The sequence below is a fragment of the Zea mays genome, chromosome 4 (genome assembly GCF_902167145.1).
Source record: "Zea mays cultivar B73 chromosome 4, Zm-B73-REFERENCE-NAM-5.0, whole genome shotgun sequence".
Classification (NCBI taxonomy): domain Eukaryota; kingdom Viridiplantae; phylum Streptophyta; class Magnoliopsida; order Poales; family Poaceae; genus Zea; species Zea mays.
The window spans coordinates 250,097,473-250,124,747 of NC_050099.1; the positions used below are offsets into that span (position 1 = coordinate 250,097,473).

Here is a 27,275-nt window from a genome sequence, read left to right on the forward strand (position 1 = left end):
CAAGAGAGAGACCAGCCAGGGAGTAGCCCGGAGCTTGGAGCTGAACTGCAGACTGCTACTAGACTGCGCGCGGAGCTGAGCTGAACTGCCCACGCCACGCAGCGCAGACGCAGTCTCATCATCAAGTCCGGAGGGAGAGCCGGAGAACCGGTTCAGCCAGCAAAATGAGGAGCTCCGTCTGTGAGCGCAGCCTCATCATCGAGAGCGACGACGACGACGACGACCATCCCCAATCCCGGTCATCCGCCGCCGCCCGCAGCAGAAGACGCCACCACCAACAGGAGGAGGACTCCGCCGCAGGATCCGACTCCCATTCCGGTTCCTCCTCGTCCTCCTGCGGCACCCCGCGCGGTCCGGCCACCGACTCCTCCTACACCCAGCAATGGCCACAGAGCTACAGGTCAAAATCCCTGCTTCCCTTCTTTGCGAATTGATTGGCCACTACATTTTTGGCTTACATCGTCAATCCTGCATGCCCTTTCCATTCCTTTATTTCCCGGGTGGACTTGAAATCTCAAAAAATATAGATCCATCGAAATGGCCGAAATACTAGTTTACATGTCACGTCAATCACAAATATTTGTCTCGCTCTCTTTCTAATGTACAGGCAGTCCATCGACATTCTTAGTGGCGTGCAGTCACCAAATCTGAGCTTCTTGGGAAATGGGAACCCCAACTCTAAGCAGATTGTCCAACTCTTTTCGGGGTAAAACCCCTGAAATCATCTCCAATCTTGTTAAGCCACTTCTTCGCCCCACTACAAGTGATGACCACCAACACCACCACCAGCAGCCTGAAGAAAGAAAGAGTTCTCAGTACCTTCTGCCTTCGAGAAAACCATCTTTGCAACAGATTCCTGAGGATCAAAAGCCAGTGCCAGTTGCTCATGAGGTGTCTCCGTATCATAAATGCACTTACACCCAGGCAGTTGTGAATGGTAAGCATCTACGACTGATTTATTTATGATGTTTATGACACATGCCTGCCTCTTTTCCGCTCCTTTTCAACTCAACATGATAGATAGGGCCCTCAATCACCTGTATCATAGACATGAGGAGATCCACCAATCAAATCTCTCTAACCAAATATACACAGGGTCGGCCGACGGTTAACGCCTGGTGCATGACCCACACGCGCTAGCCATATTTGGCTATCTAATACGCCCCCGCAGTCGAAGTGTCAGTACAACAAACGTTTAGACTAAACTGGAACTCCGTAAAGACTGACGAAGGCAGCTCTTTGGTGAAGATGTCAGCGAAGTGAGATGTCAATGGGGACATGGAGGACACGAATATAACCAAGCAAGGTTTTAAAGTCGTCCGACTAGTTGCGATTAGTCACGATTAGTCGGCCTTATCGCTGGAGTATGCACGATTAGGAGCTTCGACTCGATTAGGGCGACTAGGAACCGATTAATTGTCCTAGTCACTGACTAATCGCGATTAGTCGCCCGGTTAGGTGTTATGACCGACTAGTTTATGCCTAGTTTGGGCCTGTAATATGTCCTTTGTTCTATGGGCCGGTGGCCGGCTAACCATCTCTACATTAAAAAGTACTCCCTTCGTTCCAAACTAGTATTCGTTTTAGATCTTAATTTTTATGTCTATATTCATCTGGATGATGATGAATGTAGACACATATATAGAATACATACAACAAGTATTGTATGAATTCACTAAAAAAGGAAAACAAATTTTATTTTGGGACAGAGGGAGTAGAAACTCTATGTTGCCCTACTGTACCACAGTAGCCGCCGCCCCTTCTCCAGCACGCGACCGCACCCCCTCTGCTCTGACGGCCCTCTACTCCATCGCGGCCCTTTTGCTCCGGCGGCCCTATGCTCCATCGTGTGGCTGCTGCAGAGGCCTCTGCTTGAGGCTCTGCCCTCCAGTGTGTGGCGCCCGCCTCTGCTCCATGCCTCCACCGGAGTCCATCGTCCAGCGTGCGACCGTCCTAAACTTCGGAGTTCAGACTTCAGAGTTCACAGTTCAGACTTTCTGACCACTCTAGAGAACATCAGATTTCTTCATAGTTCATAGTTCATAGTATGTTCTGAACTTCAGACCGAGATGAACATCTCTTCAGATGGTAATGCCTTTGTTCTTTTGTTTGTTCACTTGTTCAGCAGTATTGTGCATGCCTGCTACAACTATAGTGTACTACTGTACTGTAGTCCTGCTACAACTATATATATACATATGGTCTTGTTATAGGTGGACGATTATAGGACGACTAGGAGTCGACTAGGCTCGACTAATCGAGCAAATCAACGACTAATCACGATTAGTCACCTTATCGGTGCTCCGGCGACTACTTTGCAACAGATTCCTGAGGATCAAAAGCCAGTGCCAATTGCTCATGAGGTGTCTCTGTATCATAAATGCTCTTACACATAGGCAGTTGTGAATGGTAAGCATCTAAGACTGATTTATTTATGATGTTTATGACACATGTCTACCTCTTTTCCGTGCATTTTCAACTCAACATGATAGATAGGGCCCTCAATCACCTGTACCATAGACACGAGGAGATCCACCAATCAAATCTCTCTGACCAAATGTACACAGGGTCGACCGACAGTTAACGCCTGGTGCATGACCCACACGCGCTAGCCATATTTGGCTATCTAATACGCCCTTGCAGTCGAAGCGTCAGTAGAACCGACATTTAGACTAGACTGGAACTCTGTGAAGATTGACGAAGGCAGCTCTTTGGTGAAGATGTCAACGAAGTGAGATGTCATGGGGACATGGAGGACACGAATATCACCAAGTGCAACGTGCTCCCGAACAAAGTGTAGATCAATCTCTACACGCTTGGTGTGATGGTGTCGAATGGGGTTCGAAGACATGTAGACAACATTGACGTTGTCACAGTACAACAAGGTTGTCTTGCGGAAGGGAGTGTGCATCTCAGACAATAGTTGGCATAACCAGGTGGCCTATGCAACGGTGTTGGCAACAACTCAGTACTTAGCCTCGTCGCTGGAATGTGAGACAATGTTCTGATGTTTGGACAACCAGAAACCAGGTTGTCACCAAGAATTATGGTGTATCCGGAGGCTGACTTCCGCGTATTTGGACAGTCGACCCAATCAACACCAGAGTAGACGACAAAGTCTTATTGAGGACAAAGGCTCAGAAACAAACCCATGTGCAAGGTACCACGGACGTAGCGCAAAGTGCGCTCGAGAATGTCAAGGTGTGGCTCCTAGGGATCATGGACGTGGAGACAGACTTGCTGAACGCCATAAGATATGTCTGGCCCGGTGAAAGTCAGATACCGAAGAGCACCAGCAAGGCTACAGAAATCTGTTGATCAGGTACATGGTTGCCATCTACTGAGAGCTTTGGATTGATATCAATGAGCATTGAGCATGGCTTGCATTTCATCACGCTCAAGGATCTCAATCATATAGTACCGCTGGGAGAGGAAGAGACTCGAGCCTGTGTGTTGAACATGCATGCCTAGGAAGTTATGAAGAGCACTGAGATCCTCCATAGGTAACTCATGCTGAATGGCACCAATGGTACCTCAGAGCAGAGTGGTACAATGTCATCAACATAGAGTAGGAAGTAAAACATGTCTGCTCCATGCCGATAAACATATAGAGACATGTCTCATTTGGCTTCAATAAAATCAAGTTGTAGAAGGTGAAAAGCAAACTTGTTGTGCCAAGCACGAGGTGCCTCCTTAAGTCCACAAAGTGAACAATTAAGGTGCTACATATAATCAGGATGAGTGGTATATTCAAATTCGGATGGCTAAGCGTAATAAACTATCTCTGACAAAGTACCATGTAGAAAGGAATTGTCGACAAGACATCGAGCTGATGAATAGGCCAGGAGCGTGAAACAGCCAAAGAGAGAACAATCCATATAGTAGTAGGCTTGACGATCGAGCTGAATGTCTCAAAAAAATCAACACCGGAACTTTGGATTAAACCATGAAGAACCCTATGCGCCTTATATCTCTCAAAGAATCCATTTGCTTTGAATTTTTGTTTGAACACCCATTTGCTTGCCACTACATTGGACCGAGGTGGCCGAGGAAGAAGATCCCACGTGAGATTGGACAACAAGCTGAGTACTTGGCTTCCATAATAGTGTGCCTATTCGGATCACCGAGGGTGGCCCGATAGGTCCTAGACTCCTAGGCACCAGAGACAACAGTGTGGTTGTGAATAGTGTGGGCTAACGAGAGTTGTGCTTCCCTCGAGTAAACATGCCATGCTGATTTGCCATAGGAGGGACGGGTACAACATCAAGAAGAGGCATAGTCAGTGGTACAAGCGCTAGGGTGGTCACCGTCTTGTGTGCCATGGATGTGGGCGTTAGGAGTGGCACCATGGGTAGCTGGACCGGCACCAAAGGAGGGCGCCAAGCATAGACAACGTTGTGGTTGCTGCGGAGGGGCCGGTGGGGAGGGCACTGGCTGCAGCCTAGTGGGAGAGCCACGAGACCGCATGGAGGCCTAGGATGCCACCTGGGTGTTAGAACTATGTGATGCAGCTTGCGGTATGGTGGGAATCGGTGCAGAGCCCATAGACCGTGGCCCACGAGGCAAGCGTCGCGGTGGTCCAATAGGCATCGAAGGCGTCCCACCGACCTAGCGCGGACGCAGAGTAGGGAGCCAAGGCGGTTGCAATCTGACCAACAGATGCATTAGGGGTGGCGAGTCCAGGGCACTAGGTGTTGCACGTGTCTGTAGCGCCAAAAGCTGCACATGGCGTGCAGTAAGGAATGCCCCTACAAGCAACAAACATGGTGATGGTGCAAAGGGAACTGACACAAGATTAGTGAAATCCTTCCGGAAATCAAAAGTCGCTCGAATGAGAGAACTCATCGAAGACCACATGGCGAGAGATGATAAGACGATTTGTGTGACAATAAAGGCAATTCAAAGGTAGGTGGGAGTGCTAAGTGTTGCAGCCAAAACGTAGGAGGAACACTGGTCTGGAAAAGGAGGGAGTGAATGACATTGTTTGTAGTGTGGATAATGGGGCTTTAACTATTTTCCATCCTTACGAAAATCCCTTAATCATGTGTCACTAACACATGAGTCATTGACATGGCATTTTATTTACCACTCACCTCCAAATAGTGGCAAAAGTTAATTTTCCGTGGATAATTCGTTCAGCTTCACCGTTCTGAGAAGAGGTGTAGGGGCAGGCCATGCTCAAGTGTATCCCGTGAGAGAGGAAGAGCATTTGGACGCTAGAGTTATCAAACTTGCGACCACTGAGCGCATTGAACCCCCTTGATGGTGACATTGAACTAGGTGCAAACATAGGCAAAAAAGTTATAGTGGAGAAAGTGTCAGACTCAAGTCAAAGCAAAAAATGTCCAAAGGTAATGCGAGCAGTCATTAAGAATAACCAATAATACTTGTGACTGTTAGAATATAATATAAGTGAATTGCCCACCTCCTCCTACCAGCTTAAGCTTTTGGGTTGAATTGGTTGGTGCATGCAACTTAATATGGTATCAGAGTCAGAGGTCTCGAGTTCGAATCCTGGTTAGCACAATTAAATAAAATAATTGTTGCTCGCTCCTATATTCCACGTCAGAGATCCAAAAGAGGCTCGACGTGAGGGGGAGTGTTAGAATATAATATAAGTGAATTGCCCACTTCCTCCTATCAGCTTAAGCTTTTGGGTTGAATTGGTTGGTGCATGCAACTTAATAGTGACCAGAGACACTAGTAACATGAGGTCCAAAGATCACAATGTATTAACTGAAAGTTATGAGCGACACGTGATGATGACGCATAAAAGGGAAGATGTGTATGACGACCAAGTTGGCATGCATGAGAAAGAGTGTCACTTGCACTTTTATTACAAGAAAGACAAGAACATTTCACCAACTTTAAGAGGAATTGAGGATGAGGATGGCCGATACGCTGATGCCAAACGAAAGGTGATGGCGGCATTGAAGGTGGGGGCTACAAGCTACAACAGGTGAAGGGGGTAGGAGTTGTCACACCTGACGATCTCTTTGCGAGAGGGAAGAGCCTTCACAGAATAGCCAAAAGGTCAGGGGTTGGAGGAGGGTGGTGTGGTGGTGGAGGAGTAGGGAAATACGGACTCATCAAACACCACATGGCGAGAGATGAGGACCCGGTGAGAGGAGAGGTCAAAGCAGCGGTAGCCCTTGTGGTCCGGGGAGTACCCGAGAAACACACAGAGGGTGGAACGGGGTGCAAGCTTGTGAGGAGCAGTGGCAGCGGTGTTCGGGTAGCAAGCACACCAGAAGACACGGAGGTGGTCATAGCGCGGAGGGGTACCGAAGAGTGCCTGGTGAGGAGTGGGGGCCGGGCACGCAGTGGAAGGGAGACGGTTGAGGAGGTAGGTAGAGGTGTGGAGGCCCTCGGCCCAGAAGCGTGCCGGTAGGTGCGCCTGGAGGAGAAGAGTGCGGATGGTGTCGTTGGTCGTGCGGAGCATGCGCTCAGCCTTGCCGTTCTGGGAGGAGGTATACGGGCAAGACATCCGCAAGTGCATCCCGTGGGAGAGAAAGAAGGCGCAGGAGGTGGAGTTATCGAACTCCCGACCATTGTCACACTGGACGGCCTTAATGGTGAGGCCGAACTGAGTGGACACCCAGACGAAGAAGTGGCGGAGGGCGGGGAAAGCTTCAGACTTGGCACACAAAGGGAAAGTCCACACATAATGAGAAAAATCATCAAGCACCACAAGATAGTATTTGTTGATAGAATAAGTCATGTGGTCTTGTGTGGAGAACAACATTTCTGTTTTGTGGTGAACAGGACAGCAGACAACATCTTTTGACTGCTGCAGAACAGCAGCAGTGCAGTTGGAGACAGCATCTTTTGACTGCTGCAGAACAGCAGCAGTGCAGTTGGAGACAACATCTTTTGACTGCTGCAGAACAGCAGCAGTGCAGTTGGAGACAGCAGCAGTTGCAGTCTTTTGACTGCTGCAGCCAGCAAGACAGTAGCAGTTGGAGACAGCAGCAAGACAGCAGTTGCAGTTTTGACTGCACTTTAGCACTTTAGTATCTAGAGGACAACATCTGTATGCTGCAGTGTGTAGTGTAGTATGTAGTGCAGCCCCTAGGGCTATAAATATGTGTCCCCAACCCTTCTAAGGGTATGACATTGTGTAGTGTTTGAGGAAATAAATAGAAAATTGCCCTAACTCATAGTGTCATCCTCTTGATGAGAGTTAGAGTCCCTCTACTTACATTTGTAGCCTGACATACTGGTAATAGGTGAAGTCCACAAATCGCAGTGTACAAGATCAAATGCATGAGTAGCATGCGAGGAAGAAGAAGAAAAAGGAAGACGAACATGGCAGCCTAACTGGCACGCATGACAAAGATGCTCATCATGTGATCTAGTACATGGGATAGTGGCACTACGATGCATCAAGGCATCGCGTCCGGGGTGACCAAGGCGACGATGCCAGGTGGTAGGAGACGTGGTGGCAGCAAAAACAGCAGCAGTGGCAGGTGACGAAGACGAAGAAGAGGTGGCGTGTGGAAGCCGAAGGGTGTAGAGGGGGCAAGTGCTGTCACATCTGAGGAGGGGGCGCCGAGTTGCCGAGTCCTTCACAGTAAGACCAGAAGAGTCAAACTCGACAGAAGAAGAATTATCAGCAGTAAAACGGCGAATGGAAAGAAGATTGTGGACAAAAGAAGGAGCGACAAGAACATCGGGAATGAGAAAAGAGCCGGGAGGGTCGGCGGCACCCACAGATGTGACAGGAAGACACGAGCCATTCACCACCATGATGGACGAAGGGAGAGAGAGGAAGGAGGGCGAACAGAGGTGAGTATACCAGGGTCGGGAGTGGTGTGGTAGGTAGCACCGGTGTCCGCGATCCACTCGGGACCCATCGGCGGAGTCAGAGTGGGAGTCTGGAAGGCAGCCAGGGCGGCCGCGTCCCAACCAACCAGCCCGGACGGTGGAGCAGACCGCGGCGTGGGCCAAGACGAAGCGGCAGGCGTCGAGGTCCAGGGCGACGGAGAGGCGAAGGCGAACCCCGACGGCGAGGTGAACCCCGACGGCGCACCAGCGAACAGGGCCGCCGGGGGACGAGCCTCAGAACCTGGCCCCTGGAACGGCCACATGGAGATGCGCCCTGACCACGGGTGGTGGAAAGTGGGCCAAGGCGCACCCTGCTGGGGTCCCCGCGTCGGTGCTTTGCCACGGGCACCACTGCCGTAACCACCACCACCACCACCACCGCGGCCACTACGGCAGCGACGGCCACCACCGCCCCCGCCTCCGCCACCTCGACCCCCGCCGCCCCTGCTCGGCTCGGGTGGATGAGGGCCAAGGGTAGACTGTGATGGAGTAGGTGGACGGGTCGGGGTGATAGCCGCCAGTGCTGTCGAGGAGGACGAGGACCCCAGGCCGGAGATCGATGCAGCCTGAGCACCCAGAGTGATCTCCAGAGCAAGGTCGTCACGAACCTGGAGGAAGGTAGGGAAGGGGCGCTGGCGCATGATCAACGACCGGAGGTGGGTGTAGCGATCGCTAAGGCCGCGGAGGACGTTGAGGATGAGCATGCGGCCATCCACGGGGCAGCCTAGATCACCAAGGAAGTCCGCCATGGTCTTCATCTTGCTGCAGTACTCACTGACGCTGAGGTCCCCGTGGACGAAGGTGCGGAAGGCCGCGTCGAGTCGGAGAGCCCGGGCCTCGGCGTTGCCCAGGAACTGGCCCTCGATGGCTAGCCAAACAGCCCGAGCGTGAGGAAGGTTCCGGAGGAGGCTGTGGAGGTCGACGGAGATCGTCCCCACGATCTAGGTGAGCACGATGTTGTCGAGGCGGACCCACGCGGCAGTCGGCGCCACGCCGGTAGGGTCGCAGAGGACGTGGTCATCCAGGGCGTAGCGGCGAAGGGTAAGGAGGAGTAAGTCCCGCCAGCGTGCGTAGGACAGCGACTCTGGCTCCAGGACGACAGGAACCATGAGGCGAATGTTCTAGACACTCCCAGCCTGAAGGTGGAGCTGAGCCACGAGCGGGTCAGTCGGGTCATGCCAGAGCATCGTGGGGATGGTGCGGGGCCCGGTCCCGACGGTCGGTGCGGTCGGGACACCGTACACGCCGCCCACGGTGTCAGAGGAGGTGGCCCCGACGTCGTGGGCTGCAGGCGAGGCGAGGAGCTGTTCCGCCGCGGCAATCTGAGCAGCGATAGCGTCGGCGGCTTCGTGCTCGCGCTCCCACACGAGGGCCGCTTCCCGCAGACGTGCCTGTCGCGCCGCGTGCTCCACGGGCAGCGGCGAGGGCGACGACGGTGTATCCCTGGTGGGCGACCGGTGGAGGAGGCGGCAGATCAACGGCATGATGTGTATCGACGACCAGCGACGGGGGGATTGGCGGGGGAGGGTCCTCCGGATCTGCAACCCCCGCGGGAACCCCAGTTGCCACAACAGTCAGGGCAGAGGTGGTGCTCGCGGCGGTGAGGGCCCCACCGGTGGCGCTAGGTCCTGACCCCCACTCCGGCTCGAGCGCAGGGGAGACCGGGGGAGCGCGTGCGACGTAGGGGGCGGTCCTCCCACCGACGGCGGCGGCAGCTCCCGTGCCCGCGGGTCCGGTAGTACCGGCGCGGGGTGGTGTAGCGGCGGCAGCGCGCACGCCAGGGGCGACGGCGCGGGCCCAAGAGGAGGAGAGGGGAGGGAAGACGTGGAAGTAGGAGGGGGGAGGAGGAAGCGGCTGCTCAGCCATGGGGGAGCTGAAGGGGCGACCGGTGTAGGGGGCGCGACCGGCGCTGAGGGAGACGGTGGCGCGGTCTGCCAGAAAGGGGCGGGGCCGACAGCGGTGAGGGGCGGACGGAGCAGGGGGCTGCTTGGCCGGGGTCGGCCGGGGTCGGCGGCTGCCTGGCGGCCTGGTGCGGGCGGGCGCGCGGCACAGGGGCAGGGCGCAGGGTCTTCTCCTGGCGGCGCGGGCGAACGGAGCAGGCGGCTGCTCGGCCGGGGTCGGCGGCTTTCTGGCGGCCTGGCGCGAGCGGGTCGCGCGACACAGGGGCAGGGCGCGAGGTCGCTTCCTCGGTTCCTCCTTGCGGCGCGTGCGGACGGAGCAGGGGCTGCTCGGCCGGGGTCGGCGGTTTCCGGGCGCGGGCGGGTCGCGCGACACAGGGGCAGGGCGCGGGGTCGCGTCCTCCTGGCGGCGCGGTCAAGCAGGGGCGGCGGCCTGGCGACGCCTGGAGGGAGCAGAGGGGCGGCGGCCTGGCGGCAGGGAAGGAAACCCTAGCCGCTGGCGGCTGAGGGATGAGGGAGGAGCGAAAACCTAATTTGGTACCATGTTGGAAAAATGACTGTTAGATTAACTGGGCCAACCCTAGGGGGTGGCTATATAGGGTTTATACATGGGCCACATGGGCTTAGCCTCATGGGCCTAATCCACATATTCTAACAGATAGGAGTAGTTTAACTAGTTTTCTAAACTCCAATGGTACATTATAAATTAATATATTATTGCCCAAGGTCCTACTCCACCATATAACAAGATGATTATATGAACATACGTACTTAGAGATAATATGAATTTACACAAATAGAAGCAACTCATCCTAGCTTGCATTCAGGTTGACTAAACACCAACATATTCTGCATCTCAACACGAATATGAACTGCACTATAAGAATATGAATTAGAGCGACTAAATTTTAACCCATCTATGATTAGCATGCTAGTTTAACAAAGCAACATACTATTCTAAGAACTAACGGATAACACTATTAAATAACATAGCATTCCGTAAAACTACATTCTTTACAACTCCAATGTCTAAAGTACTTGTGTGCACTAGCCACTACGAATTTTTAGGTTTCACTTGAGATTGACTTAGCGATGCTACTTAATTTTAAATATTCGGGGTAGCTAGTAACACTCATCCAAGACATGTAATCGTTCGCTAAACATATAATATTACTACTAGAGCAAAGCATCGACTTTATCAAACAAACATCATTTGTCACAAGTAACACTAATAGCATTATCGATTAGACATTTAAAATGCTAAATCTAAGCTCTGTTTCACTAATTTACCACACTCTGCATAACTTGCTTTACGAACTTGACCATACGAAGTGTCTATTTGAAATCATGAACACAATCACAACACGACATACCACTCAAAACATTCCAAAAACATCTACTTGCTAGACGTTAGAAACATTAGACCTACCCTTCGTATTACTAACCCTACCACACATCACATACATGCCTACCCATATCCTTCGCATTATTAAACCAATCACGCTGCGTATACGAGCCTACCAACATATTCTTCACGTCATTTAAACCTCAAACCTATATTTCACCCCACATCGCGATTCACATATCTAGCCAACCCATCCATCAATCCAGTTATATGAATAACAACTCCACTTACCATGACCAAATCAACTCGACATTCGAAAGAACGATGAGGGTTCCTCGATTCAGGCGCTTCCTCGAGCACCAGGTGAGCGACGCTCTAGCGTTTACTTTCTTCATCAAACCTCCTTCATTGACACATACGCAAGTCGCTACCACCAGACGGTCTGCGCGAGGGTGCTGTACCGCGGTGAGGATGGATCGAGGCGAACAACGACATGAGAGCTATTGGAGAGCTCGACCACGGACGTTAGGGGACGACGACGGGGACCCTCGGTGAGTTGGGCGAGCACGGGAGCAGTGCCCGACAGCAGAGGACGACGACCGGTAGGGCGCGCAGTAGTTAAAGGCCGGCGAACCAACGACGACGCGGGACGAACAGATGATCACGTGGAGCTTCAAGACGTGGTTGAAGCAGCGCCAAACGATGGCGTCGAACGGAACGACATCCCCGATGGCGATGCGAGCAGGCGTGCAGCGAGACGCCGACGAGCGCGAGCAACAGGCGGCGACGCACGGCACGGGACAAAGTGGGTGGTGACTGGTGAAGGGGCACGAGGGAGCGTCGGGGCAACAGACGACGACAGTCCAGACCACGGCGAGAACCCAAGGACGCGGCGGTGCAGAACCAGGCAGCGCTGGGTTGGTGACCAGGGCGCGTCGACGGCGAACGGCTGGGACCGCGCCTGCCTGAGCGTGGCGCGACACGCAGCACACGGGGAGAGAGAGCAGGACCGACCGGCAAAAGCCATGGCGGAGGAGACCGGCGTCGATGCTGGACGAGGTCGACGGTGAGCCCACGACTTGGAAACGGCGGCGCCATGCCTTGCGGCGAGGACGTAGGGAGGGGGCACCGAGAACGACGGCGTGGAGGAGGCGAGCTCGCGACACCAGGGGAGTAGGGAACGACGGCGGGACCTGGCGACGTGGCAAGCTCGAGCATGGCGACGGGTCTTCATCGACGCGGCAGGAGACGAGGCAAGGGGCGCCGCTGCTGACGGCCGGCGCACGCAGAGGCGAGCTGGACGCCGGCACGTTGGCGCACAGAGGAGGGGCATGGCCAGGCGATGAAGCAGCAGCCACTAGAGAGAGAGAGCGCGACCAGCGCGATTCGGAGGAGAGGCGGCCTGCTCCTAGGCGCGCGTGAGGAGAAGATAAGCGCGATGGGTGGGAAATTTCCAGGAGCCGCTTGGCTGAGGATAAGGAGCAGAGGAGGCTTGAGCGGTGGGTAGGATTAGGATAGCAAAGATATTTTCTCTTTTGTTTTTCTTTTTCATCTTTTTTTTAAAAACACAAGAATGCATATGTATCCAGGTTATGAGATTTAAGCTTGGACGAGATCTGGAACAGACCGAACCAAACGAGATCGGCTTGGATATTTCAGACTAAGTTGAATCTAGTTGAAAACAGATAAACTCCACCCGTTCCGAATATTGGGATCTGGACGAGACACAAATGGATATACATACAGTTCTTGCAGTAGGTTTGGGCGAAATGTAAACGGATCGGACTAAAGCGACTTTTGGGCTACACATACTAATTTTCCGCAGCTACGAACAGAGAAACGAATTAATTACAAATACTCGGTTTCGGCTCTAATTATCTCAGTCCGATTTAATTTTGCATCAATACTTTTTGTGGTCGAGTTCTAATAATTTGTTTGCGACAAAAATCACAAGACTGAGTTGGGGTTTCCAAATACGTATTCGCTTAGCCGATGAATTCTAAACCACCTCACGACTCGCTATTTCCTGGAACAAATACGTTCTGCATTTCGCGAAAACTTTAGGAAGAGTCCAGATGGGTAAAGACGAAAGCGATGTCGAATCCAGGATAAGCGGAGACGGTTAAGAAACAGAGACCGTTATTATCACCGATATCCCGTGTTTAAGTCCATACTTGTTGTTGAACGGGATATAAACACCTGGGGTGTTAAACCGGCTCCCGAGGCCGAAAACGTGGGTACCAAACTAGAGTCTTGAAAAATGGCTGTTCGCCTAGAAAAACGTGTGCAGGTCACGGGAGACCAAAAACTGCCTTACCGGCTCCCGAGGCCAAAAACGTGGGTGCTTGATCGGAGTCATGAAAAATGGTTGTTCGGACAAAGACAGTTCGAGGTATCATGTATTCATCCCATTTAGGACTACCGTTACAGTAATCTTTACCGGCTGTTTGGTTTGGGGAGTCACCCCGTCTGGCATCAGTGCGTCCTGCATGTGTTAGTCCGATTATTTCTAGAGGAATGAGTGGATGCCGTGAATATACTGGAGGAGGGTGTAATCTTATGGCAGACAGGTTGGTTCCCTTTAGCAAACCAAACAATCTATCGAGGTTCGGACGCAGGATTGGATGACTCCTCACGGTGCCATTCCGTGAACCAAACACGTTGTACATTACCATGTTTTGTTACTAACTCATATACTTCATGTGCTCAGGCGGAGTACATGAGGATCGACACCGACAGCTACACGATGGCCTGACATATGGAGGCGTACCTGTTGTGGCTCTTCGGGTGGGTCATGTTCACTAGTACTCACGGTAACTCCGTGAGGAAGGACATGATCCACTACGCGAGGGCGATCACGAATGCCTCCCTTAGCCAGGTTTCCCAGTACTGGGGTAATGTCGTGCTAGGCGCGACGTATCGGGGCCTCTATGATGGCTGCATAAAGACCGATCCTTTGGCCATCTTCACCGGCTGCCCTTTACTAGTACAGCTCTAGTCATATGAGAGGTTTTTAGATTGGACAGCCCGCGATAGACCTTTCTGCGTACGGCCAGGTGTTGTACCACCGAGACGAGGTGGACAGGCCCACCAGGGCACCTTGTGGTGCCGTCGACGGGTAAGTTAGTTCACGTGACCGAGTTGAATTTATGTTTAAAGTTTAGTTTGCAGTTTAGTTTGCTAACTTGTATATGCGTATGTTTTCAGTCGATGTGGGCCCACGTGCAGGGCCGTTTTTTGTATTTTAGCCTTTTTTCGAAAAAATTTCACGTTTAGACCCCTGGAAGACTTAATTCCGTTTTTAGACCCTTTGCTCGGCGCCATAGCCTGTGGCGCCGAGGTACCTGTCGCGCTGGCGAGTGGCGCTGACGTGGCACCTAGCTCGGCGCCACAGATCTTGGCGCCGAGCCAGGATATAGGTGGAAACCCGCCTTCTCTCTGCTCACTCGATCACGCACGCCGCCGCCGCGCCCTCCGCGCCCGCCCCACGCCCGCCCCACCCTCGCCGCCGGCCGCACCCGCCGCGCCCACGCCGGCCGCGCCCTCCGTGCCCCACGCTCCGACGCCGGCCGCGCCCGCCGACCCGCCCCATGCTCGCCGCCGACCGTCGCTCCCTCGCCCACGGTCGCCGCCGCTCTCTGCCGGCCCTGCTCGCCCTCGCTGCCTGCGATCCCTCGTCGCCAGCCCCTCTCCCGCCGGTGTCCCACCGCCACGCCACTGCCTCCCGCGTCCGTGAGTGCTCTCTATTTGCCCACCCTAACTCCGTGTATTTGTTAGTTTAGCTGTAATTTAGTTAAGTATTTACTTAGTTTACGTTAGTTTATTTCATTTTGCTTAATATATTTAGTGAATATAGTTAGATAGCTACTTAGTTGTTAGTACATACAGGTAGGTAGCTATTTTGTTGTTTCTATATTTAGTTACTGCGCATTTATATGTCAGCCATCATGCTGTTTTCTGTGTTGGAAAGTGTGGATGACAACCATTGTGCTGTTCATTTCTCTGCGGGTTTTAGAAACCTCATTGTATAGGAAAGGTGCTGCCGAAATTTTTGCTGAGACTATGTTATTTTTTTTTGTAGATAGGAGGCCATCCGATTCCACCACCTCCGCCACCAGTAGCTTGACTCCACCGCGACCTCAGGTAGCTAGGTGCCACGTGAACGCCGCGTCAGTCCTCGCTCGCCAGCGCGGTAGGTACCTCGGCGCCACAGCCTGTGGCACCGAGACGTGTTACCTCGGCGCCACAGGCTATGACGCCGAGCAAAGGGTCCAAAAACGGAATTAAGTCTTCCAGGGGTCTAAACATGAAATTTTTTCGAAAAAGAGCTAAAATAAAAAAAATCGGCAGACACGGAGGTCGTACCTGAGCTTCGTCGCTGAGCTCGACGACCTGAAGGATGACCAGGTCCACTAGACCCCGTACGCCGACAACGTCGTGCTCCTTACGGCCTTTTGTCCCTATGCTTTTAAGACAGGGGCTATTGGCAAACTAGGAAACCGCTCGTCTTCGACATCTTCGTGGAGGAGCACGTTGTGTACCGGGTCCTCCGCCAGTTCGGGCTGTTCCAGGCCTCCTCATTGCCTGTGCAGCACATCATTCCTGCGAACGTACACAGGTATCTGCTACTAGCCGTTGCAATTCGTTCAATAAAAAAAAAGACAAAATCATCCTCTGAAAGGACGACAGGACCATATTTCTACAAATTTTAAAATTTGTACAATATTTTTACAAACAAAATTAATTTAAATATAAAAATAAAAAATTGGAGAGCTAGCATTGGCAAGAACGACGCTCAAGGAAAAACGCGAGCGCTCGCGACCTGTGGAATGATGGCGCGGAAGGCAAAAGAAACTACGGTTGAGATCAAGCCCAAGATCCATCCAAAGGTCCTGATTTTGGAGCGACGTGGAGTGGCAAGGTTCGAGAGCTCATGGTGCAGAGATATTTCGCTATTAGTAGATATGCTAAACCAGCACCAAACAGTGCATCTGTCCTGTGCGCTTAACTACTGGTCGTGAAGCCCCAGACCTACATCATCAAACGTGGCAAAACCATCACAATTTGTCAAATTACAGTTTAACACTTTCCCTAAAAAACAAATTGTGTTGCAATTGTTTTGGATTCTGGTGCAAAACACTCAATCATTTGTCACATCATCATGTCACACCCGGTTTTTAGAAGGCAAACCGAATGCGAACCATGTACGTGCCAGGATCAGTTATTCACGTACACAGCAGTTACATAACATGGACATCATCACACAGTGCTCAAAATGGTATTAAAAAGGGAAATAATAGTCGATTACATCATACGTCTGAGACGTCCATATAGTCCTTACAATAAATCAAAGTGCGGAAAAGAAACGTAGATAAACGCGGCCTTCACAGGCAGCCGGCTGGGGGTTGCCGCTAACCCACGCCTAGAACTCGTCGTAGTCTTGGAACTCCTGGAAGTCTCCTTCCACGGCTTCATCTTCTCCTGAGCAGTGGTTGCAATGCTGACAACCTGGGGATGAGGGGGTTTGGTGTGTAGAGCAAGGGTGAGTACACATCAACATACTCAGCAAGTATCCTGTTTGGCTGTAGTGGACTAGCTTTATGTGGGGATAAGTCAAGCTGTTGCTTTTAGTTGGTCAGATTATTATTTACTAGTAGAAAGCCAGGTTTTAGCATTAACCCAAGTTATTAGCCCGATGTACCCTTTCCAAACGGAAAGAATACCACTTACCAGCACCATAGTCATAACCAGAACCATCAATCTCATTGCCACCTGTAAACCAAAATGTCTCTGATCAAGTACCACTAATCACTGGAGCTCCCTTGGTCGCTCATAACCGCGAGCACGGCTGATATATCAGTTTTCAAACACTCTGCAGAGGTTGTGCACTTTACCCACAAGCCGTGATTCCCTTTCTGCCCGGAGATCATGACTCTCCATTGATCACTACCAAGGTGACCCAGCAGGGCATCACTACGTAGCCTTTACAAAGATTCCCCGGGGCTGTAGCCACCCGTTAGGTTTCCTAAATGCACCGCACTCCTCCCCAAGGGGCGAACCCAAACTTGGCAGAGCGAGCCGCATACACCGAGCCCCATTGACGGCACGACGGCTAAGTGAACTACACCCCGGATCCTCTAATTATTCAGCTAAGGGCATCCCATTCCACCCTCATGGTTGCACTGTTTTCCCGGGCGGTCATCCATAGAACAGGTCCTTACGGAGAGGCACTCGAGAAACCGCTCGAGCCCCTTGAAGACCACAAGTACAACATCATAATAAGAGAAGGGAAAACAGCGTATCATAGATAATCTCATCATGTTCATTGATTAGAGTTTGAGCAATAGCATAAAGCTAGACAATAATAATCCAACCCAAATAGGTAAACAAGGACATGGATAACAAAAGCTAGTCAATCCTTAAGTATAAATGTGTAATGCGGGAGGTGAATTAAAGAATGTATAAGACAGAGATAGGTCAAGGGACACTTGCCTCCACCAACCGGCTGCTGCTCAGGGGCTTCTCCTGCGAGTTCCTCGGGCTCTTCAACCGGATCGTTCTCTATGTGAGTGCAAACATACATACATCCATTCATTCAAATTAGGAAACAAACAGTACACCATACAAGGGAACAAATAAAGTGAACATGCATAGAATATCACATACGATAATGAACTCACCATGGTTAGAAAGAAATGGGAAAAGGTCTCGCGAGAGTTAAAGCTTATGCCCGAGACGCACTACGGGTAAACGAATAACTAAACGCTACGTGCTCTAGTTCCAATTGGTTCTAAGAAAAGAATTAGCTACATGCACTAATGTAAACGTGACCACTTTTAGTAGATTAACATTGAATGAGATAGATGATTAGTTATACAAATTAACTAACGTAACCAATTTCCAAATTGAGACTCCTATCTTATTAATATAAACACGTGATTAGCGCGCATAGGACACGAGGGGGGGGGTAGACGGGGACACGACGGGTCGTGCCAAGGCACTGTGCACTACGCGAGCACGCGCGCGAGGCCGCACGCACATGCCACGAACTAGCCGTGCGCACGTCGGGGCCGAGCGCTAGCCGAGCTCAAAGCCGCGCGCCATAGGCACGCTGGGCCGAGCTCGAGGCCACGCCGGGCCGTCACGACGCGAGCAAGGCACGGCGGGGCGAGCGGGCAAGCACGCCAGGGCGAAGACACGACCGACCACCACGTCGGGGCGGGGACGGCGCGGCCGAGTCGGGCACGGGGCGGGCGGCCGAGTCGGGGCAGGGCTCGTCGGGGACGGCCGAGCCGGGACCGGGCGCGACGGGGGCGACGAGTAGGGGGCGGGCTTGCCGGGCGCAGCCGGGGGCGGCCAGGACGAGGCCGGGGGCGGCCGGGGCGAGGCCGGGCGCGGGACGAGGCCGGGCGCGGCCGGGCAAGGCGGGGCCGAGGCGGGGCGCAGCCGGGGCGGCGAGCTCGAGGCGAGGGCGGGGCGGGCTCGCCGGAGCGAGGCCGGGCGAGGGCGGGGCCGAGCTCGCCGGGGACGGGCGCGGTGAGGCGACCGGGGCGCGGGCGGGCTCGCCGGAGGGCGGCGCGGGGAGGGCGGACGCCATGGGCGGGCGAGCTCGAGGCGGCGAGGCCGGGGCGCGGCCGGGCGCGGGACGGGGCGGGGGCTCGCCGGAGCGGCCGAGGCGGGGCCGGCGCGGGGAGGGGCGAGGCGGGCGCGGCCGGGCTCGGCCGGGCACGGCGGGGCGCGGGCGGCCGAAGGGCGGCGCGCCGGGGCCGGGCGGGGAACGCCGCGCCGGGGAGCGGCGCCGGCGGGCGGGGGAGGGGGGAAGGGAGGAGAGGGGGGGGGGGCTCACCGGAGGGGGCGGCGCGGCGGCGGCGGCGCCGGGAGAAGGGGCGGCGGCGACTAGGGTTAGGGGAGAGAGAGAGTTGGGGGAGGGGGAGGGGATGACGGGCGGGGCCCGCGGGGAGGGAATTTTGGAAAAAGAAAAAGGGGGGAGGGGCGGTTGGGCCGACTGGGCCCAAAAGGGGGGGGAAAGGGGGTGGGCGCGGGGTGGGCCGGCCGGAACGGCCCACGGCGGGGGGGGGGGGGGGGGGGGGGGGCGGCTGGGCCGCCGCGGGGCCCACGCGGGAAGGAAGAAGGGGGGGCTGCTGGGCCTGCCAAAGAGCCGGCCCAAGAGAGAAGGGGGGCTCCTTTCTATTTTCCATTTTCTTTATCTTTTGTTCTTTCCTATTTTGTTCACGATGTTAAATTGAATTCCTCATTAAACCCATGCTCCACAAAATCACTCATCAAACAAAGTGAAAGTATACGCCAGCATGATGCGACAATCAAAGCGCTCATAGGGTTTTAATTTATTAGGCTTACACGTAGATATAATACAAAATAATTCCCCACTATTTAGGGAAAAGAAAAGAAAGATCAAGGAAAAGAGAGGGTAACACCTGAATTTGGTGGATATTGGAAAAGAAATTTTATATCCCCAAATTCAGGGTGTTACACATCATCACATCAAATTTGACCGAAGAGACTCCTGGCTGCAGTGGAAGACGACTAATATACATTATTATGCTGTTCTGTTCACTCTGCACACTTCACTCTGCAGACTAATTTGTTTCTAATGATATGCTGTTCATGTTAATTAGACAAGTGGTATTATACTGGAAATATTAATATCCAGATTTGTGCCATGTGTTGATCGGTTTTAAAGATACATAAGATGCAGCTCTTTGTTTCCACACCATGTCAACACCACACATTGATTGCTTGCTGGTGTAACTGTGCTATAATTTCATCTGTTATCAGATTAAATAGTGTATGGTCATTGTAATCTAGTGCGCTATAAATCTGTTGAGCTTCTATGCAGCTTTATGCTGTACAATCGCATGTCGTTTAGCAGTATGCGACTCGTTATTATACAAACATGTGATGGCCATTTTATTTTCTTCCTACAGGATGGACTAAAGCCAATACAGGTTGCTGCTTTGAGAAATAACCGTGAATTTCTGGAACTTCTTTTAGCATTAACTATCCCATTTCTAAGTGTGTCAAATTGGAGTTTTGATGGAATCACAAAATACATGTTGTCTAAAGCTGCTGTGGGAGAGGTGCCATTCCGATCACCTTTTTAACTTTTTCTACATCCTGTTCACCGAACATTTTACTTTGGAAATTCTCCGCCTGTCCTAACCATCAAATAAACAATATGCCCCATTAGAAATTCTATGCATGTTCTAACCATCAAACAAATTTTGCAGTCACAAGTAAAAGAAGCTACATCTCTGAATTCAGCCAGTTTAGCCGGACCGCAATCTGCTGGGGTATGTCATGATCATATATACATTCGATGAGTCAAGGATTCTACTATCTTAGGTTATAGATTTTATTTTGCAGTCACAAGTAAAAGAAGCTACATCTCTGAATTCAGCCAGTTTAGCCGGACCGCAATCTGCTGGGGTATGTCATGATCATATATACATTCGATGAGTCAAGGATTCTACTATCTTAGGTTATAGATTTTATATGGCAGATAACCATGGTACATCATCTTAAATAATGGAAGACTCAATGTAACTGTTGTTTTTAACTAATGAACTCTGATAATATATTGTCAGGTGTCATCTAGCGCAAAAGGGGATTCGATGGAAGCTAATTTGAGAGGTTATGATGCCTATAAAAATGAAAATTACATTGGAGCGGTGGATGCTTACACACAGGTAACTATGAATCAAACATTTTTTCCACATAGATAGCTACTGTGTAGAGCAAAACAAAATAATGAGAGTTATAAGTTTACCTGACTTCAGAGGGTTCAGCACAATCCTATGTAAAGTTCTTTCGCTCAGCATCAAAAGTTTAACAGATTATCTAAATGATTGGGATAACGATGCATTTCAGGCCATTGACTTGGATCCTAGCAATGCCACACTCTGGTCAAACAAGAGCCTTTGCTGGTTGTTGCTTGGGATGGCTGAAACTGCCTTGGAGGATGCAAAGCAATCTCGAACATTGAGACCAGATTCGGGGATAGCTTGCTACAGGGAAGGTGCGGCATTGCACGAGCTACAGGTTTGTGGGTTTTGGAGCTCTGATTTGATTAGCAATTCATCCCCCACTTGTTTATCTTTAGATGGTGATATGTGCAATTGTGGCAGAGGTTTTTTGAAGCTGCAATTGCCTTTTATGAAGGGGCTAATCTTAAACCAGAGAACCAAGAATATCTCAGCGCCTTCATGTAGTATCATTTCCTGTCCAAAGAACATGGCTTCCATTAGAGTGGACAGGGCCATGCTTTGCCATACTTTGATGCTCTACTCATTAATCCTTTCTTTTTTCCACTATCAAACAATAGGGATGTTGTTGAGGAGGGAATGAAGTCGCAAGCCAAACCTAACCAGTCTTCCACTGCAGCCAGGAGTCTCTTCGGTCAAATGTGATGTGATGATGATGTGACAAATGATTGAGTGTTTTGCACCAGAATCCAAAACAATTGCAACACAATTTGTTTTTTAGGGAAAGTGTTAAACTGTAATTTGACAAATTGTGATGGTTTTGCCACGTTTGATGATGTAGGTCTGGGGCTTCACGACCAGTAGGTTAAGCGCACAGGACAGATGCACTGTTTGGTGCTGGTTTAGCATATCTACTAATAGCGAAATATCTCTGCACCATGAGCTCTCGAACCTGGCCACTCCACGTTCCAAAATCAGGACCTTTGGATGGATCTTGGGCTTGATCTCAACCGTCGTTTCTTTTGCCTTCCGCGCCATCATTCCACAGGCCGCGAGCGCTCGCGTTTTTCCTTGAGCGTCGTTCTTGCCAATGCTAGCTCTCCAATTTTTTTTATTTTTATATTTAAATTAATTTTGTTTGTAAAAATATTGTACGAATTTTAAAATTTGTAGAAATATGGTCCTGTCGTCCTTTGAGAGGATGATTTTTTGTCTTTTTTTATTGAACGAATTGCAACGGCTAGTAGCAGATACCTGTGTACGTTCGCAGGAATGATGTGCTGCACAGGCAATGAGGAGGCCTGGAACAGCCCGAACTGGCGGAGGACCCGGTGCACAACGTGCTCCTCCACGAAGATGTCGAAGACGAGCGGTTTCCTAGTCGGCCAATAGTCCCTGTCTTAAAAGCATAGGGACAAAAGGCCGTAAGGAGCACGTTGTTGCACGACGTTGTCGGCGTACAGGGTCTAGTGGACCTGGTCATCCTTCAGGTCGTCGAGCTCAGCGACGAAGCTCAAGTACGACCTCCGTGTCTGCCGATTTTTTTAGCTCTTTTTTCGAAAAAAATTCATGTTTAGACCCCTGGAAGACTTAATTCCGTTTTTGGACCCTTTGCTCGGCGTCATAGCCTGTGGCGCCGAGGTAACACGTCTCGGTGTCACAGGCTGTGGCGCCGAGGTACCAGCCGCGCTGGCGAGCGAGGACTGACGCGGCGTTCACGTGGCACCTAGCTACCTGAGGTCGCAGTGGAGTCAAGCTACTGGTGGCGGAGGTGGTGGAATCGGATGGCCTCCTATCTACAAAAAAAACATAGTAGTCTCAGCAAAAATTTCGGCAGCACCTTTCTATACGATGAGGTTTCTAAAACCCGCAGAGAAATGAACATCACAATGGCTGTCATCCACACTTTCCAACACAGAAAACAGCATGATGGCTGACATACAAATGCGCAGTAACTAAATATAGAAACAACAAAATAGCTACCTACCTGTATGTACTAACAACTATATTCACTAAATATATTAAGCAAAATGAAATAAACTAAAGTAAACTAAGTAAATACTTAACTAAATTACAGCTAAACTAACAAATACACGGCCGGTCCACCTCGTCTCGGTGGTACAACACCTGGCCGTACGCAGAAAGGTCTATCGCGGGCTGTCCAATCTAAAAACCTCTCGTATGACCAGAGCTGTACTAGTAAAGGGCAGCTAGTGAAGATGGCCAAAGGATCGGTCTTTATGCAGCCATCATAGAGGCCCCGATACGTCGCGCCTAGCACGACGTTACCCCAGTACTGGGAAACCTGGCTAAGGGAGGCATTCGCGATCGCCCTCGCGTAGTGGATCATGTCCTTCCTCACGGAGTTACTGTGAGTACTAGTGAACATGACCCACCCGAAGAGCCACAACAGGTACGCCTCCATATGTCGGGCCATCGTGTAGCTATCGGTGTCGATCCTCATGTACTCCGCCTGAGCACATGAAGTTAGTAACAAAACATGGTAATGTACAGCGTGTTAGGTTCACGGAATGGCACCGTGAGGAGTCATCCAATCCTGCGTCCAAACCTCGATAGATTGTTTGGTTTGCTAAAGGGAACCAACCTGTCTGCCATAAGATTACACCCTCCTCCAGTATATTCACGGCATCCACTCATTCCTCTAGAAATAATCGGACGAACACATGCCGGACGCACTGATGCTAGACGGGGTGTGTACTCCCCAAACCAAACAGCTCGGTAAAGATTACTGTAACGGTAGTCCTAAATGGGATGAATACTTGATACCTCGAACTGTCTTTGTCCGAACAACCATTTTTCATGACTCCGATCAAGCACCCACGTTTTTGGCCTCGGGAGCCGGTAAGGTAGTTTTTGGTCTCCCGTGACCTATAGCACACATTTTTCTAGCCGAACAACCATTTTTCAAGACTCTAGTGGCCGAACCATGGGAGCTTTACCCTTAAAAAATTAGAAAGTTTGTTTGCTTGGGCATTAAGCTTGGTGTTATCTTGACTTACATGTTGGAAACCAACAACATCCTTAATGCCAGGGCGTCTCCCATTATAAAGCATGCTACGAGCAAATTTAAAATTTTCATTTTCAAGCTCATGCTCGGCAATCTTAGCATCTAATTTTGCTATATGATCATTTTGGTTTTTAATCAAAGCAAGATGATCATAAATAGCATCAACATCAATATCTCTACATCTAGTGCAAATAGTAACATGCTCAACGGTAGATGTAGAGACAGGGCAAGCATTCAATTTCTCAATCTTAGCAATTAAATTCACATTTTCAGATTTAAGACAAGGAATTGAATCATTGCAAGTTTTTAGCTCATTAGTCAAATTCTTGCATTTTTCCTTTTCATGAGCTAAGGCCTTTTCTAGCTAAACATATTTATCATGTTCCTTAGTGAGCAATTCTTCTTGACATTCTAAGACATCATCCTTTTCATTGATAGAGCTCACTAATTCATTGATTTTATCAATTTGTTTTTGAGAAAGGTCTTTGAACAATAAAGTTAAATCTTCTTCATTATCACTAGAATCACCCTCGTCATCGGAAGTAGTATATTTGGGGGTGGTTCTAGGTGTTACCTTCCTCTTGGTCTCCTTGGCCATGAGACACTTATGGCCGAGGTTGGGGAAGAGAAGTCCCTTGTTGACGACGATGTTGGCGGCGTCCTCGTCGGAGGAGTCGGTGGAGCTCTCGTCGGAGTCCCACTCTCACAACATGTGCCTCGCCATCCTTCTTCTTGTGGTAGTATTTCTTCTTCTCCATCTTCTTCTTTCCCTTCTTGTCCTCGTCCCTGTCACTATCACTAGCAAATAGACATTTAGCAATATAGTGACCGGGCTTACCACATCGGTAGCAAACCCTCTTGGTGCGGGGTTTCTAGTCCTTCCCCTTCCTTTGCTTGAGGATTTGCCGAAAGCTCTTGATGATAAGAGCCATCTCCTCATTGTCAAGCTTGGAGGCGTCAATTGGGATCCTCTTGCTTGGCGTGAGTTCCTCCTTGTCTTCGGTTGCTTTGAATGCAACGGGTTGTGCCTCGGGTGTGGAGGTGGCTCCTTGCTCCAAGTTCGCAATGTGTTTGGAGTGTTTGGCCATAAGTTCAAAGCTCACAAAATGCTTTCGTGGAGTGATGTTAGGTGATATCTCATCTTTTCACTCCAAATAGAATAATCTACACCATCAAAATATGGTGGTTTACCTAAAGGAACGGAAATGAGATTGGAACGTCTAGAAATACGAGGGTAACGAAAAGGAATTTTGTTACTCTTTTTGTGCTCTTGGCGCTTGGAGATCGACTCGGCGTCGGATGTCGATGGCGTGGAGGAGTCGGTCTCGTAGGCTTCATCTTCTTTTTCTTCTTGCCATCTTTCTTGTGTGACTTGATGGAGCCGGCGGATTCTTCTTTCTTTTCCTTGTGCTTGTCGCCGGATAGCTTAATCTCCCTTGATGAAATCTTGGCTTCATGCTTCTTTCCCGAAGACTCGGGCTTTGCCCCGGTGGGTACCTCGTTCTTGGCGTGTTCACTCGACATCACTTCGAGTTGTTAAACTCTAATGAAGTGCCGGGCTCCTATACCAATTGAAAGTCGCCTACAGGGGGGGTGAATAGGCGAAGCCTGAAAATACTCGTCAGCTCGCTTGGCTCGTGGCCGGCTCTGCTCGGCTTGTTTCAATTTTGTAATGAGCTGAGCTAGCATCCCAGCTCGGTTTGTTAACGAGCCAGCTCGTTAGCTCGAACGAGCTAGCATTTGTCAGCAAAATAAAGCCTCCACTCATGTTAGATGAACTAATAAGTGATGAACTCTGTTAATTTGGTCTTGAATTCATGTGGTATATGAAATTGTGAGTATTATTACGCATTTTAGTGTTAAATTGGTCTATAATTAATTAACAATTGATTATATTGTTATGTATATATGCATATTATTTTTGTTGTTGTGGCTCGCGAGCTAAACGAGCCAGCTCGATCTCACAAATGAGCCGAGCCGAGCTGATTCTCTGGCTCGGTTCCTTAACGAGCCGAGCTGAGCCAGCTCGTTACCTTAACAAGCCAGCTCGAGCTCGACCGAGCCAAACCGAGCTAGCTCGATATCCAGCCCTAGTCAAGGTTCATGGCATTCTGAGCCAGGTATAGGACTTTTTCCATTTAGCTTCTTCCTTTGCCGATGCTGTCACCACCATTTATGAACAAGCAACACTGTTTCGAGTTATGCAGTTTACCTCTTTTTGTTTTGTTTTTTCATCTATATTTTGTGGCTAATTATATTCATCTTGTGCGGATATGGGGACGGAAAGCCTACTGATAATGCATCAAGATTCTACAAATGGTTCGCTGAGGTTTGTGAAATCTTTGTAGTTAGGATCGGTTAACTGCTATTACACATCTGACCTCTTTTTCAATGCTTGAAACAGGGGGAAGAGAAGGAAGTTTGCTAAAGGATCTTAAATATTGCGTCTTTGGACTTGGGAACACGCAGTATGAGCATTTTAATAAGGTTAATGGGCCAAAATCACATGTTCTTGTGATTTGGATAAAATCTAATTACCGTTCAATGTTATGGTAATTGATGATGGATTTATGCTTATGGAAATTGTAGGTTGCAAAGATGGTGCATGAGCTGCTACAAGAACAGGGTAAGTAATTTATACTACTTACCATGGGAAAAGATGAAACAAGTAGATCATTAGGATTAGGAGACATTCCCCAACATAGCAGTTTCTGCCCCAACACACTACAGATGTTTTGACTATCAACCTGAAAAACATTATGCTGGAAATTCTTTAATAGAAACACTTTTGCATTCCCCCCACCCACTATGCTACCATGGTAATGATAAAAATCATCATAAATCCTTTTCCAATGTAGCCAGCAAATTTATTTTCACGTAAGATTTTCCATTGTGCTAAACACATGTACTTTTTCCCATCAGCCGCCATGGCAGGCTCTTACTTGATCTTTAGATACCGTTATGTGATCTAACTTTGCTTGACGATGAGTGCTACAGAACGAGTTTTGTTTTGATTGCATGATTCATTCTTGTATTGTTTGATCCTGTAGGCATGACATGCAATTTTTTTGTATATCTAGGTGGGAAACGCCTTGTTCCTGTTGGCCTTGCCTTGGAGACGATGATGAGTGCATCGAGGATTTCACCGCATGGTATGAAGGCTACAATAATGCAATCTGGTTGCATTCCTTCCCCTGGTAGACATTATGCAATCTAGCTTGTTGCTTCAAACGCCAAATCCATGAATGAGTTCTAATTCTTGGTGTCGATTGGTCCTTTATGTGGATACTAAACAGAGGTATCTTTGTCCTACCAGCCAGGAGTTTGTTTCTGGTCCGGATTGGGGAAATGAATGTCCTTACTAAGTCATTATCCAACAGTAGATGATTTGCTAAATTTTTTTTTGGCTCAGCTACAAGGCAGGAGACCTTACTAGTAGTATGTTGAAGTCAGAC

The 27,275-nt window shown here is 50.2% G+C and overlaps 1 protein-coding gene across 9 annotated transcripts; it reads left to right on the forward strand.

The window, feature by feature from the left end:
• LOC103655005 (small glutamine-rich tetratricopeptide repeat-containing protein beta) lies at window positions 1-27,216 on the forward strand. Of its 9 annotated transcripts, XR_002269385.1 has the most exons (12): window positions 1-400; window positions 608-937; window positions 20,016-20,168; window positions 20,319-20,381; window positions 20,441-20,517; window positions 20,676-20,777; window positions 20,959-21,129; window positions 21,216-21,295; window positions 21,413-26,149; window positions 26,225-26,307; window positions 26,410-26,446; window positions 26,901-27,216. XR_002269385.1 is itself a non-coding variant. In XM_035967585.1 (9 exons), the coding sequence occupies exons 2-9, from the start codon at window positions 935-937 to the stop codon at window positions 21,495-21,497; spliced, it is 720 nt and encodes a 239-aa protein (XP_035823478.1). In that variant the 5' UTR covers window positions 14-400; window positions 608-934; the 3' UTR covers window positions 21,498-22,006. The 9 variants fall into 9 exon arrangements, 1 of the variants encoding a protein (XP_035823478.1); XR_002269382.1 differs by having other exon boundaries at window positions 21,216-26,149; XR_002269383.1 differs by having other exon boundaries at window positions 20,455-20,517; window positions 21,216-26,149.
• The last annotated feature ends 59 nt before the right edge of the window (window positions 27,217-27,275 follow it).

Excerpts from the sequence above, each read along its gene's own strand:
- LOC103655005 (XM_035967585.1), top strand. Across the intron at positions 20,382-20,454 it reads CCGGACCGCAATCTGCTGGG|TCACAAGTAAAAGAAGCTAC; the intron begins GTATGTCATGAT and ends TTTATTTTGCAG. Across the intron at positions 21,296-21,412 it reads GAATATCTCAGCGCCTTCAT|GGATGTTGTTGAGGAGGGAA; the intron begins GTAGTATCATTT and ends ATCAAACAATAG.